This window comes from Zalophus californianus, chromosome 1 (genome assembly GCF_009762305.2).
Source record: "Zalophus californianus isolate mZalCal1 chromosome 1, mZalCal1.pri.v2, whole genome shotgun sequence".
Lineage (NCBI taxonomy): Eukaryota > Metazoa > Chordata > Mammalia > Carnivora > Otariidae > Zalophus > Zalophus californianus.
This window is the reverse complement of record NC_045595.1, coordinates 198286147-198303101: the sequence shown is the minus strand read 5'-3', so window position 1 is coordinate 198303101 and position 16955 is coordinate 198286147. Positions and strand designations below refer to the sequence as shown.

The 16955-nt window shown below is 39.0% G+C and overlaps 1 protein-coding gene across 5 annotated transcripts in view; it reads left to right on the top strand.

Moving 5' to 3' along the window:
- ADAMTS5 (ADAM metallopeptidase with thrombospondin type 1 motif 5) overlaps positions 1 to 16955 on the top strand; it is a 54338-nt gene that overhangs the window by 15308 nt on the left and 22075 nt on the right. For all 5 annotated transcript variants that reach the window (XM_027584304.2, XM_027584305.2, XM_027584303.2 and 2 more), the window contains one exon: positions 8707 to 8874. In XM_027584304.2, coding sequence (XP_027440105.1) covers positions 8707 to 8874 — 168 coding nt within the window. The remainder of the gene's footprint in view (positions 1 to 8706; positions 8875 to 16955) is intronic.

Here is a 16955-nt window from a genome sequence, read left to right as displayed (position 1 = left end):
AGACGGTTGCTGATGAGAACAAATGTTTTATTAAAACGGTGTATGTACAGTAAGACCTTTTCCTAACAGTGCAGGATTGGACAGAGTTTTACAAGGGAACGATGCAGGAGAAATGCAGGCTTCTATGTGAAAAATCAAACCTGAATCTTTGATCCATGACTCTGCCCTGGGTCCCCTTTAATTTCTTGGTTGGGCCAGCTCTATTTAATTCTTTAGAATTCTTTATGAGCCGTTCTTCATTCAAACACTGCCTACTTAATTTGTCTTTCTGCATTACGTATAGCCGAATCAGAGAAATTTAAGGTCTGGGGGTGCGGGATATGGACTTAATTTCCCCTTCATAAGGGGATCTGGCTTTCATTTGCTTTATTTTCTAGTTGCTTTATTATTCTTTAATTTCACTTTTTGCCTAAATATTGTGAGCATGTGTTATAAAGTACGAGCCTTAAAGACATTAGAGACGATAACCTCGCAAAATATTTCCTAATCATCTGTCTATGATTACCGTCCTGCCTCTGCAGCGACTGTGATCTTTGGTAATGCTTCTGGCTGATCTGTTTCCAGCGCTTTATTTTTAGATTGTTGCATGAAACCATGGGTCTGAGCTAACCATGCTCTGGATTCTAATTCCACTCCATTCTTATGTAATTTCCTCTCTTCCCTTTTATTAGGCACTTACCACTTCCCAGATTGGGAGGTTATATATACAGGCCACGGACGGTGACAAAGTGACCTCAGTCTTGCCCGAGTGCGTTGACTCTGCTTGAGCCCATTGCCAAATGTGCAATCTGCTTCGTGTACACAGCGCAAATATATGACTGTGCTCAAAATGTAAACAGTGGAGAAAATTTCCAGGCTGTTCCCGTAATTTTTCTACTTTATTTCTCCTATATGGAGTAAGAGGATATATTTGATTAAGAATAAGGCTTTTATCAAAGGACTTAAAGTCTCTCATGCAATGCCCCACTTTGCTTCTTTCGGCACATAGTGGTTTAAAATACAAAGTCATTGTATCTGAATCAAAACTTCCCTTTGGTCTTTTACCCCCTCTATCTGAAAAATGTCCTAACTTGCAAATGAACATGTAAGATAAATAGCAGCAAGTCTGAAGTACCTATCTTATACCTTTTTTATCCATCCTGTAAAAATCAGGATGGTTTCAAGGAACAATTCTGAAAAGTGACTCTTTTCCTAGACCACATATTAATTGTTTTCCTGCTAATTGTTTCTAAAAAAAAAAAAAAAAGATGGGGCGCCTGGGTGGCTCAGTCGTGAGCGTCTGCCTTCAGCTCAGTCATGATCCCAGGGTCCTGGGATCGAGCCCTGCATTGGGCTCCCTGCTCGGCCGGAAGCCTGCTTCTCCCTCTGCGGGCTGCTCCCCCTGCCTGTGCTCTTGCTCTCTCTCGTGCTCTCTCTGTCAAATAAATAAGATCTTAAAAAATAACAAACAAACAAACAAACAAACAAATAAATAAATAAATAAATAAAAAGAGCTAGACTCTGAAGGTATATCATCAACTGATGCCGATACAGGCTTCTGGAAAAAAAGATTTTGATAAGTATAGACTACATAGGCAGTAATAATTTGTCTTCCCCCTTGCTCTTATGTATATGTAAACATTAACTAAACCATTAGGACATTTTAAAAAGTGGCTTTAAACCATCAAGAACACAGTCCCCATCCCTGTGCCTTGAGTGGAGTTAAGAAATGTGGTTATGGTCATTTTACAATCCAAGTGTGAACTGTAGAAAGTTTTCAGATGAATGTAAGTTTACATTTTGAGTTTATATTTTTAACTTGTCAAACTTTTATTATTGGCTTGTAACAATAAAGATTTCACCTGCTGCCCACATGGTTCTTCAAAATAATAATTTTATTGATGTTGGGCCAGCTTCTAATATGCTAGGGGGAACAATCTGATTTTATTTAGACTAATGAAATCCATAATTTGCAAACTTGCTGAAGCTTGGCTTTATAGTAGTTAATTATAAAATGTGCTAAGTGATTCTCTCCACCATGAAAGACTCCAAAGTGCTTCCTAAGCTAAAGTCAGGCAACTTAGAAAGTCGAGCTTGGGTGGCTCAGTCGAAGCATCTGACTTTGGCTCTGGTCATGATCTCGGGGTCCTGGGATTGGATCAAGACCTGCATCGGGCTCCCCGCTCAGTGGGGAGTCTGCTTCTCCCTCTCCCTCTGCCCCTTCCCCCCTTGACTGCCCCCCCGCTCTCTCTCTCTCACTCGTGTTTTCTAAAATAAATACATAAAATCTTCAAAAATAAAAAAAAGTCAAGGCCAAATATTCAGCCGGAGGCTAAGGATGTGGCTGAGAGGCAACCCCATGGCTGCCCATATTTTGCTGTGGTTAGGAGTTCTCTGGTTGTGCTGATCCGCGTGTGACTGTACTCCCATGGATGATTAGATTAAACAAGGCTGGGTCTTGAAAAGATGCAGAGGCCCTAGAAACACTGTAGACCGAAGCCAATGCCCAGAATCAGATGTCAGGACTGGCTGTGAGATGTGAAGTGAAAGGAAACTAGGATTAAACTTGGTATTTACCCCCAAACCTAAAGCTTTAATCAACATGAGCTGAGCCTTTTTTTTTTTTTTTTCTGTCTAGCCTGGAGCCATGTTACACTGTGTCTTTCTTGGCCCCCAGATGAAAGGTGGGAATGGGTCTATACTAATATGTCCAGCAGCACTGAGAAATGTAGTGTTTAGTGTCAGTTCTGTATTTTTTAAATCCTATCCCAATTTCCATTCCTCTTGCGGAGGCCAAGAGATTGTCTGCCACACGTGTGGAAATCCAAGTTAAAGGTTGCATTAAAAGTAAATATATTACAAACGTAATGCATGATATTTTTTCCTCTAATGAGCAGTCAATTAACCCTTCTTTCCCAAATCGAGAGTGTCTAGTAATATCAAAATTTGTCAAAGCTACTTGAGATTAGAGTACCTGTAAGTAAAAGTATAACAAAGCCAGGATATCGGTGAGAACAATAAAGTTAGCTCACAATCCCTGGGCCTTTTGATATTTGTCAAGCACATTTTCTAAGCACTTTGCATCTTTTATGTCATTCAGTCCTCACAAAATGCTATGGGGTCAGTACTCTCAATGAGACACCCAAGAGAGGAAAAAACTGACACACAGAGATACAAGTGTTAGTAAGAAGTTTCTAAACCTATCTGAGGTCAACAACTAGTATACTGCTAGGGTAAGATTTGAACCCAATTCACCTAGCTCTAAAGCCCAAGATCTTCCTGCTACCCTATAATAGTTTGTTAGTGTTCATTTTCCAGGAGATAATCCTGAATTTGATTCAAAAGGAGATAGACACAGCTAGCTATAAGGTGAAAAATTAAGTTTTCTTCCTTCCAATTTATATAATTGATACAACATTTACTTACCATTTATGTTTAATGTTTTGAAATGGGAGTTTAAGGATTTTATCACTTCTACATAAGGATTTGCGTTTGAATAGATATGCATGATCCAATATTTGGAGCTTCTGGTTCTCTTCTTCAAGGATTCTGGATTCTGATCCCATGTGAGCTGTTGGCTCCCTCTTCAACCCCTGGCAAGACCTTCTTACACCTCAATAATCCCAGCTGGAAAATTAGGTAAAATAAAAACATGACTTCATTAAGAAACAGATGCTTCATCTGAGCAGTGCTTTCTTAAGTAAACACATTACAGAGCTTCTTGTGACTATTTTTTTAGGATGTAGTGCTGTGTCCGTTTGTTCATTGGTCAGTTTGGGGTCAAGAGACAAGAGTTTGAAATTTTGTTTAATTTTCAGACCAAAGTTTAGATAAACAAGCAAATTTCCTTCCTGAGGTTAATGTGATAAGTCAGCCCTCATGGTATAGTAATACTTGAGCTGAATAAGGAGCTGGACCAGTATTTTCCTTTATAGTAATGTGTCTTCACCTGGTATACATGATCTCAGATTTTCTAACGTGATTCATTTGTGAATTTAAGGAGGCAAGATACTTTTTAAGTCTATATTGTGAATATCAGAGATGAAGTGTGTTTAATGAAATGTCACCCATTGACCTTTAAAAGGACGATTATCATACTAGAGAAATTACCGGGTGACTAATTATTTGCTAATTCCGAGATAACGATATAATTCAGACTCTTACCCTATAGATTTTGCTTTGACATAATTTACTGTGAAACTCATGTCCTTAATGTAATCCAGAGAAATTCCTTCCTGATGTCATTTTGTGTGATGGGCACTCATTAGCAAGGCTGTTGTATTTGTGATATGATTTAATATCTGTTAAGAATAGATCAGTATTTTCTCCAAAAGTGCAATTTACACCTTGATTTTTAATAATGATTTCAAAAAGCAAGATAGAGTTCTGAGGTCTGCATCACATGGGAAAATACTGGATTACACAGTTTCATTATTCTCTGAGTTTCCCTGACTCCTGCAATACCTTTTATTTTCTTACTGTGTATGTAAACACAAATGCCATTAACAAGTGCACCCACCACTCGAGTGCCTTTGTTCCTTCATTGCCTCAGGATTTGAGGTGAGAAGTTTCCAATTACATCAATCAAGAATTAAAGATTGACTAAGATAGCATCCTGAGCAAGATTGCTTAAAGCAAACTGCTCTTCAATCTTTTGCATGTGACTAATTACAAAATACTAATACCTGCAAATAAAAATATGAGTACAAATACAAATACTAATTCTTCCAAATGCAAATACTAATTGTTCCTTAGAGCGAGACCTTGGGGCCTCTACTTGAAACCCTGACAGGAAATTGTTGCCTTAAATCTAGTATTGGAGGGAGAGATGAACCATGAGAGACTATAACAAACAGGGTTTTGGAGGGGAGGGGGGAGAGGGGATTGGTTCACCCGGTGATGGGTATTAAGGAGGGCATGCACTACACGGAGCACTGGGTGTTATACGAAAACAATGGATCGTGGATCACCACATCAAAAACTAATGATGTACTGTATGGTGACTAACAGAACATAATAAAATTTAAAAAAAAATCTAGTATCTGCATTGTCTCTTCTCAGGAGGGGTTTTACTATCTGAGCTTGGCTGAGCTCCTTCAAAACTCTTACCTTCAAAACTGCTCTGACTCCCCTTCACTCTTCTTTTCTACATGGATTCGAGAAAGAAATATCTGAATTGCCTTTCTCTGTGCGTTTCCTGACTCTGTCACCCCGCCTCCTCCAAGGACCTCACCCCTCAACTAACTCTGCTCTGTATTTTTCCAAAAACTCATCCTGAAATATATCTCGATAAAACAAGTTAGTTTAGGGGGTGTAAATATTGTCTCCAACAATTCCTTATATTCTTCATGTACTGTCTTAATCTGCGGCACGCATTTGTGTAAATCCCATTTGTGCTAATCCCGCTAGAGCCTGCTTAGCGGAGAAACGCTTAGTCTCCCACCCACCCCTGTAATTTTAAACATCCCTGTGGGTGATTGATCAGCCAACTCTCACTGGAAAAGGCGGATGTCCTAGGAGATCGGTAACATCATGATACATTCTGATTAAGCCTTTCACAACACCTACTTGAACTGTATTACTGTCAGCGACAACATTATATTTTAAATTTCCTGGATTTTTCAGTTCATGAGCTTTTAGGATCGTGGTGTGTTTTCTCTAATGTGAGTGTCCTTTTAAAGTAGCTTGTGGTTTTATATGTCCCTTGCCATTTCAGGGCTCAAAGTTATGGGCATTTCAGACTGACATTAGATGTCTTAGCATCCTGACTGGGTGATCACATTTGAAAATAACCACCTCTTTTGCTGTCCCCAGCCCTTAGTATGGCTGTCACGTCTCTCCTGAAGAGCATCCAAACATTCCTCACATTGATCTTCCATTTTATTCCTGTCCAGCTCCTGAAGGGAAGTCACATGGGTTTCTCTCACTGTGCCCTGGTTCCAGCTACTGGAACCAGCTGCCTGTTTCCGTGGGTGCTTAAATGTTCTTCGCGTTGACCATGACTCCCGTTGTCCTTGAGAGAGCATGCCTCTCCCAGCCAGCTGACAGACTTTCTTCATGGAAAACAAAACATTCCTCCAAAGAGTCTGTCTCTCAGTTGACCCTTAAGCAGCCCATTCCTGACTCACTTTTGCAGATCTGACAAAATTCACATCTTCTTTTAGCTCTTGCTGAGGTGGAACTAAGAGTTGTTCATTCTCAGAATGGCAATCTTTTCCGGTTGCCATATAAAAATTTCTTACATGCATCTTTGGCAGCAATTAAGTTACATTGATAAATTAGTACATTTAGGTAGTATAAAATTCACGATATTATGCCAAGTCACATGCCAAAAGATTCATAAAACTATACCAAAATATGTTTAAATAAACAGCTTTGCTTATATCATTGAAATCTATACAAAATTAGATGCCTCGCCATTCTGTATGAAAGAAAAAATTGAGGTACTCTGCCAGGTTTCTCAAAGCGAATCTGATGTTTGCTACATGGCCTGTATTTTAAATCAGAAATCTGAAACTTACCTTCCAAATGAAGTGAAAATCACTTGGATGCTATAATAAAAATTCATCTAGGAGCACCTGGTGGTTCAGTTGGTTAAGCATCTGCCTTCAGCTCAGGTCATGATTCCGGCCCTATGTCAGGCTCCCTGCTCTATAGGGAGTCTGTCTCTCCCTCTCTCTCTCTGTACCTCCCCCCTGCTCATGCTCTCTCTCTCTCAATCTCTCGCTCTCTCTCAAATAAATCTTAAAAATACTCATCTGGAAAGTGCTATTTTTTAGATACATTTGGAGGAAAAGACTGTTGCTTCATTAAATAAATATGAATATCTTATGAACTAGAGTGCAAAATCACATTTTTCTAAAATATAAAACCTGGATTCAAATAAATGTTATGTGGCAGAGGTCGCCTTAGGCCACTTTCCCTCTCTCTTTTCTATGCCAGGGAAAAAAGCCCAAGTGCGAAATTTCCACACAAATCCCACAGTGTTAGCTGATAAAGGTTCAACGGTGGAAAAGTTCAAGAAGCACGGGATGCCTTCTCAACACGTGTTAGATGTACTAAGTAACTTTAAGCCATTTTGAACAGGGCATGATGAAAGGTTCTGTTTTTTTCTGAGCTGTGGGTTGCAGGAAAAAAATCAACATACCACCCAAAACTTGGACAAAGTCCTGCCAGTCTTTTGCATGTGATTTGGGACATACTTCACAAACTCTGATGCACATTTGTGCTACTGAGCAAATAAAATGTGAGAGCAGGAGGGTTCCCCATCGAAAACTTGCTAGGCTGGCAAATGCTATTGAAGTAAATAACTGCATAAATACCATAAAAATGTGGAGCTTTGGAAGGTCACCGAGCCCTAGCCACTTAATTTCAGCCACAACAGCAAGCAGCTGCTCAGTGGACAATTTTGTTATGAGGTGTTGGTGATTTAACAAGTTGGCCAAAAGTAGTTGGAATGTGGCATGAAAGATTTCATCTCGGTTGAGTTTTACTGTTGCATGCTGAACTTTCTTTTTTGGCAGAATGGCCAAAAGCCCCTGCTTTTGGCATACAGGAGCCTAAAGAGAATGCATTAATCACTTTTCTGTAGTATTTTATATACCCTTTTTAATGCTTTGTGTATGATTCTATAAAGCTTTATCCAAAAAAAAAAGAAAAAAAGCAACTAAGGTCTACTTGTCTGCTTTTTTAGAGTCTCTACAAACTACTGTCCTGGAATTTTTTTTAATTGGCATTTCAGATTTACTGGTGAATGTCATTTTATCCTTAGACTGTATGAAAATTAATCTTATATGATAAAAAACAATTTTGATAATAAGAATGTGGTTAGGATACCTAGCTTGATAGACTGGAAATGCAGTGTGGGATTACAGAAACCATGTGTGGTGGGCCGAAGCAGAAACACCCGCCTCGCTGAGTGCTTTTGGACAATGACTTACCTTTCTAGTATTTGTTTTCTCTTCAAGCTCTAACACTCCATGATGGGCTTCTTAGGATTTTAGACATTTCTTCAATGTAAATGGGTATGTTTTCAAAATATGTTACTTATTTGTGGGATTAATCAACATGCAGAAATTTCCAAATGAAAGAATTGAAAGGGTGAAAGCAAGCTTACCTTTGCCTGGAATCGGCGAGTTCATTTCTCTTTCTTTTCCCCCCTAGTCATCTCTCGGATAGCTAGCTACCTATTAACTTGGCCAAGAAAATAGAAGTCACTGATATTCAAAAACCATCTATTAAGTGTTTGCAACTTGCAGAACATTGAGTTAAACACAGAGATTTCAACAGTGGATGGAAGAGATGCTCTCTGATCTCATGGGGCTCATGGTTGATCAGAGAAGGCGGAAAATTAGACAAGTAATCAAAATAATATGTAGTGAGGCTATGACATAATCCCACAGTTGCCTTGCAAATTCTGGATTCTAAATAAGGCCTGTTTCTACATGTCATTGAGCATGTGTGATCCAGATGGATTATGGGAACATCCACTCCTTAGTGTAATTTCTCAGTTTTCCCCTGAATGTTCACCCAAAGTGACTGCTCTGACTACACACAGCTTTAATTTCCCTGGGGGTCCAATCTGTGCATGAGAAGGCAGTTAAAATGGACTCGTGTACAGTTTGGAGGGGGGACCCGAGGTGGGAAACCAAGTGCTCATGTAATTGTCATGGAAAAGTAGAAATGCAAAATCACCCATGATTGCATTCCTTCTCTTCTCTGCTTTAGGACATCTCCTTGGCCTCTCCCATGATGATTCCAAATTCTGTGAAGAGAATTTTGGTTCCACCGAAGATAAGCGCTTAATGTCTTCCATCCTAACCAGCATCGATGCATCCAAGCCCTGGTCCAAGTGCACCTCAGCCACCATCACAGAATTCCTGGATGATGGCCACGGTACGTATCATTTAAGACAACACAGGCTCAGTAACAACACTTGGCAGGGGGGTGGGGGGGGTGGGATCATTACCAGTGCTACTTTATGACATCCTCACGAAGCAGCAGGCCCCCTGAGACAGTGGTTGTTTAGATAGGGTCAGGGAAGGAGCAGAGGGACGGTCTGTTGGTATAGAATGCCAACGTCCTTGGTGGTATTATAACTATGGTATTTTTGCTTTGGAATTGAGAAGTTCAAAAGAGAAGCAGTGTGGGAGACCACACAGAATGCCTAGCCAGTGCCCTGAAAGCCTGGCTTTTATTCCGCCTTTCACCACTAGCTTCCTGTGAGAATGTTGGCAGACATCTTGTTTCCCTGCTATTAATATGACTCTCAGAATTATTTGTTACATGCCTATTATAGGGGTGTGGTTAAAATGTAGGTGACAATTCTGTCGGATCCTCTTCGTGGCAACAGAAAACCAGGAAAGGAAGCTCTTTAGATTTGCATTCACTGGAAGAATCTGGCTTTATCCTGACAGCAGATTCTCCTGAAAGGAGAGTGAAAACTGCAGAACAGAAAAAGAAAAATCAATCTGAATAGTGGGAAAACACTTTAAGAACTTCAAAAGAAAATCTTTGGCTTTGTCCACTAGATACAGTTCAAAAGCATAACCTACTTTATTAAATTCTGCAAATCGAGGATTAGTCCTGTAAATTATATAAAAATACCAAAGAAGTCGCGGTTTTTAGAAATAATAAATTCTGACCATTAAGTAATCTTCAAAACAAGCTGTTGCTAATTTCCTAGCATCCCTTATGACTTGAAACTGCTAGAGGCACAGGAGGATAGATTCATTAGAATTGAAGTGGTTCAACTACACACACCATGTAGTTCAAGTTTCTCATGTTATAGAAATGGACATACTCTCATTCCTTTTTTTTCTCTCTTTCCAAAACTGGCGGTTGAACCGAATATGAACAGAAATTTTTGATCATAATTGTCCATAAGATTATCTCATGTTGTATGGTTTAAAGTTGGCTAAAGGGAGTCTGTGATAGTTGTTTTTCCTAGTTCCACAAGGTTTATGGCCTAATATTTCATAATATCTTAGTGCGGTGGCCACCTTGAACTTTGGCTGCGTAATGTCAAAACAATTGTTGAATTCAACTCTTTTCAGACAAAAAAAGAATTCTGTCACACAGTTCTTTGGTCTCTCGGAGGAAAAATCCGTTCATTAACTCAGTTTTGCTACATTAGTGGTGAACTGGTAATGTTTTAACTACTTTAAACTTTTTTAAAATACCCTATTCCTGAAAACAATCCATGCCTAGCCTAGTTTACAATTTCCCTCAATATAAACTGTTCTCTGTTTATTGAAAGGACATCCCAATAGCTCAAAGATTTAGAAAAAAAAAATCTAAGAATCAATGTATTGGGCTCTTCCTTTAGACTAACAATAAGTGATAATTTTCTGTGTAGCTCACTTTACAATGCTGATTTAATGCTGATAAAGTCCTGTAATGAATGTTTACCTAATTATCTCCCTGTCCACATTAATCAAGTCAAATATCTAATAAAGGCCCTTTTGGGTGGAGCCCTACTCTCCACTCCTAATACTGCTTTTGCTGCTTTTATTCAGGTTTTCTGAAAAAGAAACATTAATATTTTATTTCAGTATCACACATTACACATTCCAAAAGTTTGAGCTAAACTTTGAATCCCTAAATGAATGGATTTAGTTGCTAAGGCAGCAAATACTTATGGCTAAAATGGGACCAATTTTTTTTTTCCTGTGCAAGTATTAGGTCAGCTAATTACAATGCTGTGCAGAATTTTGTTCCTTATTGCCATAATTTTGGAATGATTCGTTTATTTCATGTTTGTGGAATTCATGATCTTACTTTTTGTGCAGTAAATGTGCTTTCAGTATTGTCTTCATTTCTTAGCATTACTTCTGTATTTAAGAGTCCACACTCAGCTTTTTAAAATTTTGCAACAAATTTGCATATTTTATACATCTCACTATATCCATTCCAGAGATCCTCATGGTAGATAACAACCAAAGAATATACATTTAGTAGACATAGATTTTATTCACTGGCACTAATACAATCTTTTCTGAGTTTCCCATGTACATGTTAAATAAGTTGATTAAATTAGCAAAATTCTTGGAACAACAAATTCTTAAGGAGCCTACTTATTAATTAACTCATTTCATCAAGGTTAGACTCTCTCACTTTTTTATATGTTGGTTAGGCAGTCTTGTGTTATAACAAACACACACACAAACACACACACACAGTGATTTTATCAGTAGCCTATAATGAATAAAGTCATTTCAGAATACGGAGAGCCAAACAAGGCAATAGAACCAAAGTTAGGGTTAGCAAAGCTCAATTATGCTCATTTCAAAACAGCACTCAGAGATACTGAAACAGTGGTACGCTTAAGCACTGTCATTTAAATGTGAATTCAAATAATTTAGTAACTTTTACCCTGCCACCAAAAAACTGACTTAAGTCAGTTTAAGTGAAAGTGTGGTGATAGGAACTAGTAAGCACGATTTTTGAGATGGTTGAGGCTCTGACATTTCATCTTCAGAGCTTAGGAGAGAACCGGGGAGAACATCAAAGTCCTAGAGGAAAGGAAAACAAACAAACACATCTTTCTTGGAAGACTGGACTGATACCAAAAAACCATATGATAAAACCCTTTTACTTTGCTGGTAGGAAATGACTCAGACTTCCATCCTGAGCCCATTCATTCAGAGTTAATAGAAATGGTTCTACTATTTTTCTGTACTAATTTTCTAGGCCATAACAATTTTAAGCAATGAAAGAGTCATGGCACGGGGGTCTGGGGGTGTACTTTAGACAGTGAGACAGAGAGCGAGGAGGGGTATCATTTGACAATAAGGGAGAAACCAGAAAAGCTGTCATGTGTAGCCCTGAATCATTGAAAGCTCAGAGGTCTGGCTCCTTTTCCCAAAGGGTCAAAAGTGGTATCACACCACCATGATCCCTGAAGGTATCTCTGTAGTTCCACATGATACCATCATCGATACTCAGAAAAAAACGTGATTTGCAATTATTGAGGAAACTTAAATTGTGGCACTAATATAAAGACAGCAAAGCCATTGCTATGGTGAAGGAAGATACTCTCACAAAACTTACACAATTTTTCGATGGGACCTAAAGAGTACCTTATCTGGAAAATCCATTTATGGCTAATAGCTCATCTGTCTCCCGCTCACCTCTGGCGGCGCTAGAGAAATGACGTCTTAAAGCACAATTAAATTCAAATCATTTGATTTGTTTTTAAAATTATTAGCCATAAGTAGCTGGACATTTGTAGCACTCTCCCACTGCCAAATTTAAATTCATTAATACGGAGTGTTTCCTGATTTAGTTCCAAGAACTATGTAGCAATTCGGTTATGGTTGAAAAGTCCACGTGCACACACTAAAATAACTGTGCTTGCAGATTTGCGATTCAGAAAAGGAGAGCCATGTCTCAGGGGAAACATTCCCCCCCCCCGCCCCCCCGCCACCAGCCTTGCCAAGATACTTGTAGACATTCTGCAGTGTTTATACAAGTTAGTTCTAGGCAAGCTGGAGAGGCCTCAGAAATAAAGGTAAGAACTGGCAGGGAAATTGTGCAGTGAAAGCAGGTTATTGAATTTCCTTTCTCAAATGTTAATAACCTTGAAGCCAAGAAAGATAGCCACATCTGCTATATCCCTAAGTCCACGGTGCCACAATGAGAAGGGCCACCTCCCAAACAGGCACAGCCCAAGAACCCTCTTGACGCAGACTGCTAAGGAAAATCTAGAAACAACTTTGGAATATTAACGTGCAGCATGTTTAAAGAGCTAAGTTTACACCCATCCACTAAACACAGAACTCTGGAGATAAAATGCTATTAGAAACCCAGTTCCCTGAATCCTTTGTCTGTGGAAACTATAGGCTGGTAATAAATAAGATCTTAACATTCAGTTTTTAAGGTAGTACTCATTCACAGTAAATGTGCCTTTGGAAGAATCTGCAAATAAGACATATATTTTAAGGACATGGTGACCTGTGTTTTTAAAAAAACTATGCTTCATCCTTTAACAAGGAGACGTTTCCATCTAATTTCCTTGGCATTACCTTTGCTAAAAGGGCCCTTAAAGCTTGTGACAGTTTCACAAACAGATCCCCCCCCCCGCCCCCGATTGCTTTTGGTTCAGCAACCATGCTCTGTACATTTCAATGCCCTTAAATTTTCTCTGCTACCTGGCCCGTAATGCATCAGTTTCTCTTTTATGTTAGCCGTTCAAATAAAGACCTAAAGAACTTTGAGTTGCCAGGCCAGGGAGATATGTTTGGAAGTAAAAGGGGACAGTTTGCAATGGACGAGTTTCATTAGGAATAGAAATTGATTTCTGATATGCTGTGGATATTTGGGCCGATGCCTAATTTCGTGCATGTGTACTGGACAGGAAGAGAGGACAGAAATAACCATAGTGTTGGAAACAGAGAAGAAAATATGAAAAGACTAGAGAACAACTAACTTTGATCTGATAATTTTCATTAATCATGAAAATGAAGGACAAACAGTGCTGGCCATCAGATACAAAAAAGGCAGCGATTTTTCTGTTCCATTTCCCGGAGGTCTGGCGTGACTTCCATCACCCTTAGTGCACTCTGTGGCCGTGGGGTGACTTCCGCTTTCTTTCCTTTGTTTCTCCATCACACATCATTGCCTTTTACTTTTTAATTTTTCACCTTTAAGCATTTAACTGAACACGGTAAAACAAATATGCATTATGGGCACACTTCTGTTGTCTTTCTTTTGGAAACTATCCATTTTTATACATAGGAAACGTTAAAACAAAAGAAAAGAAGGAAGCAGGGAGGAAAAGAAAAAACAAGTTGGCAGTTTGTGAAAAAGAACAAGCAGGCAAAATGTAGGTAGCAAAGCCCAGATAGGAGTGAAAAATATGTGAACTAGATAGGAAGAAATGGTTGAAATTAAAGGCCAAGCAGATTAAGAAAAGTCAGTAGGAGACTGGCTGCTTTTAGAGCTCAATGCAAATGATACTGAAAGATTGACAGATCTGTCTCTTTCACTCTTCCCCCAAACTGTAACATTAAAAAAAAAAAAAAATGGACAATGTATATCCAGTTCACTATTAGATTTTAAATATTTCACACCATGAGATTCAGAATCGGGCTCTAGATTCATTTTTTTTTTTTATTTTTGTTCCATAGTACAACAATGGAAGGCATTCCATTTGCGAGAGACATCTATACCTATTTTATTGCAAAAGGACATAATTCAATGTATAGATGAAATTGATAGGCTGTATGTTTCAGGGTAAATAGAAACTAATGCAGCAACAAATCCTGATGAGAACATTGGAATAATAAGTTAATGGCAATTCTGAAATAAATCATTTGATTATTAGCAGGAAGTCATCCCCAGGTAACCTCTAAGGGAAAACCATAGAGCTGAGATACAGTATCTTTCAAAGCAAAGCAAATGTGTGATTCATTTTTAAAACTTACACTTTGGACCTGAGACTAATGTAACATCATGGGTCAGCTATAGTCAAATCAACAAAAGCAAAACAAAACTTATACTTTGGTATTAAGCTTTTTAAAGAGATGCCACATCTTGAAGTCTCCTTGTTATAAGTTGATTTCAAATTGAATTCTACATTTCTTTCTGCTCATCATGTCCTAATGAGGTAGAATGTGGTCAGTGACTATAAGTCCACAAAGCGGTGGTGAGTTATTTTGGCTCGAGACAAACAAGGTGGACCCATGCCGCGTGCACCCACACAAGTTAGAAACTTCCTGGCCAATCCTTAAGTGACGCAGTCTTAATGGTTCTGTGCTTTTTAGTAAAAGTTTCTTAAAACAGCACTTGTGAAGAATTGGAGAGCATTCTTGCTGTCTCAGAGATTTGTTGACAGTCTTGTAACATCAGCAATCTGTCAAGCCTTCCCTGGTTTATAAAGTCTTCTTTTTTTTTTATTTTATGTAACAGTGAGATAACACTTCTCACGGAGTTCTCGGTGCTTCATCTTACCGTCTCCTAAACAAAGCTTAGTGAAGGTTTACTGTCATTCTTTCCTATTGACTCGATGTTGTTTTTCTTTTAACTTGATGTTTTTCTCCCAAAGTTCCCTTTGGCTGGATACTTACTTTTAATGCTTTTTCTGGCTTGCCTTCAGAAGCTTTACCTCTTCAAAGATTCTGGCTCAGAAATTAAATAGGAACTCTGCTCTGTATTCATTTTCATATAATGCTTCCATCACAGATTGACAAGTTCTAAGGCATTCACTTTGAAGAAACTTGAATATAGTTGTGAAAATGTTTGCAGTATACTTAAAACATGCTGACTATTCCATGTCTCGGTGGAAAGTAGGATTGAAATGTGATTTTCTTTTGTTAGGTAAAGAGAATGACTCTAATATATCTAAAATTGTTGAATACGTTGAGCATAGTATCAACTGTGATTGTTTTGTATTTTTCTGGTCACCCTCTATATCTCTTATTTTTACCCTTACAGTGTCACAATGAGAAGAGAAACATTTCACAGAGCTTGAAAATCAGTTAGAGAGACGTTAACTGACTTGGTCAAGAACACTCAGCCACTTAGGGTTTCACCAGAATTAGACTTTAGACTGGGTGTTTCTACCATTAGGCACGGTATCCACCCTTTAAAGGATCCCTCCACACACCTTCCTGGTCAGCAGTAAAACAAGAGATCTATCCACATGCAGAGCAGAAGCGAGATGGTATATGATGAGGAAAGCAGGCTCTGAGCATAAACCCCTAATAGCTCTGTGACCTTGGCTCAGTGACCTGTTTTTTCATTTCTCAGTTTCCTTATTTGTAAAATAAGGAAAGTACTAGAATCTGCTCTCTAGAGTTCTTGTGAGGATTAAATAAGTGAATACATTTAAGAAAGGGAGAATAGTGTAAATGTGTAACAAATATTTGTTATTTTTAGTACTCTGAATAGTTAATGAGCAAATCCCAAAATCCCAAATAAACAAAAATGGGCAGAAACTGATGGGCAATGTGCATGCTCCCATAGGCCCAGAGAAAATTCATGGTGTTAACCACAGGTCAGGGATTCTTAGGGAAGCTTTTGAGGGGAGGGGAGGCACGTACCATCTTCTGAATTTGCATTGCCCGCATGCGTGCTCACTTCTATTGATCCCCCAAACTCACTCCTTTATACCCCCCGTATTATGTAAGGAGAACACCAACTTATTGGTGTGACATACTTCGAGCACCCAACAACTACTAGTTGCATTAAAGAACAGACCCAAACAGCGACAAAGAAGAAGGATTAAAAGATGAGCTTCATCCCCCAAAGATAATGTCTTTTCTTTGCCCACTGCTCCTTTACTCTGTGACTCTTGAATTCTTTACTATATTTCACATAAGTCTAGAGGAAATGTTTCTCCACTTTATTGGGAGACCCTGGGGGGTGGGGGTGGATCAGGGTCATTTTTGTGTTTTCCCAATATCTAGTGTGTTTCCTAGAACATTGTAGGTGTGACCAAATGCTTATTGAGGGCAAGAAGGAATGAGGTCTGGCCTTGTTATTATTTATGGAATTAATGGGGAGGAGACTTGGGTGGGCACATGAGGAAGAGAAAAGCTGAAAGTGAAGAAGCCTATAAATAGAGCACATGGATAAACTGTTTCTTAGAGTTGTAAATGCTTATTTACTATTATTGTTGTTGCTGTTGTTGTTATGACCATTATATTATTTCCTGGAGGTCCATCCCGATTTCTCCTAGTCCCTCAGCACAATGGCTATTTTCATAACTAATTATTACAAAATAATTTTGTTTGATCATCCCACTGCCATCATTAGCTATGCCCCAGAGCACATAGCCCATTGAAAATCCCAGAGGCGGGGCGCCTGGGTGGCTCAGTCGTTAAGCGTCTTCCTTCGGCTCAGGTCATGATCTCAGGATCCCGGGATCGAGACCCGCATGGGGCTCCCTGCTCAGCAGGAAGCCTGCTTCTCCCTCTCCCACTCCCCCTGCTTGTGTTCCCTCTCTTGCTGTGTCTCTCTCTGTCAAATAAATC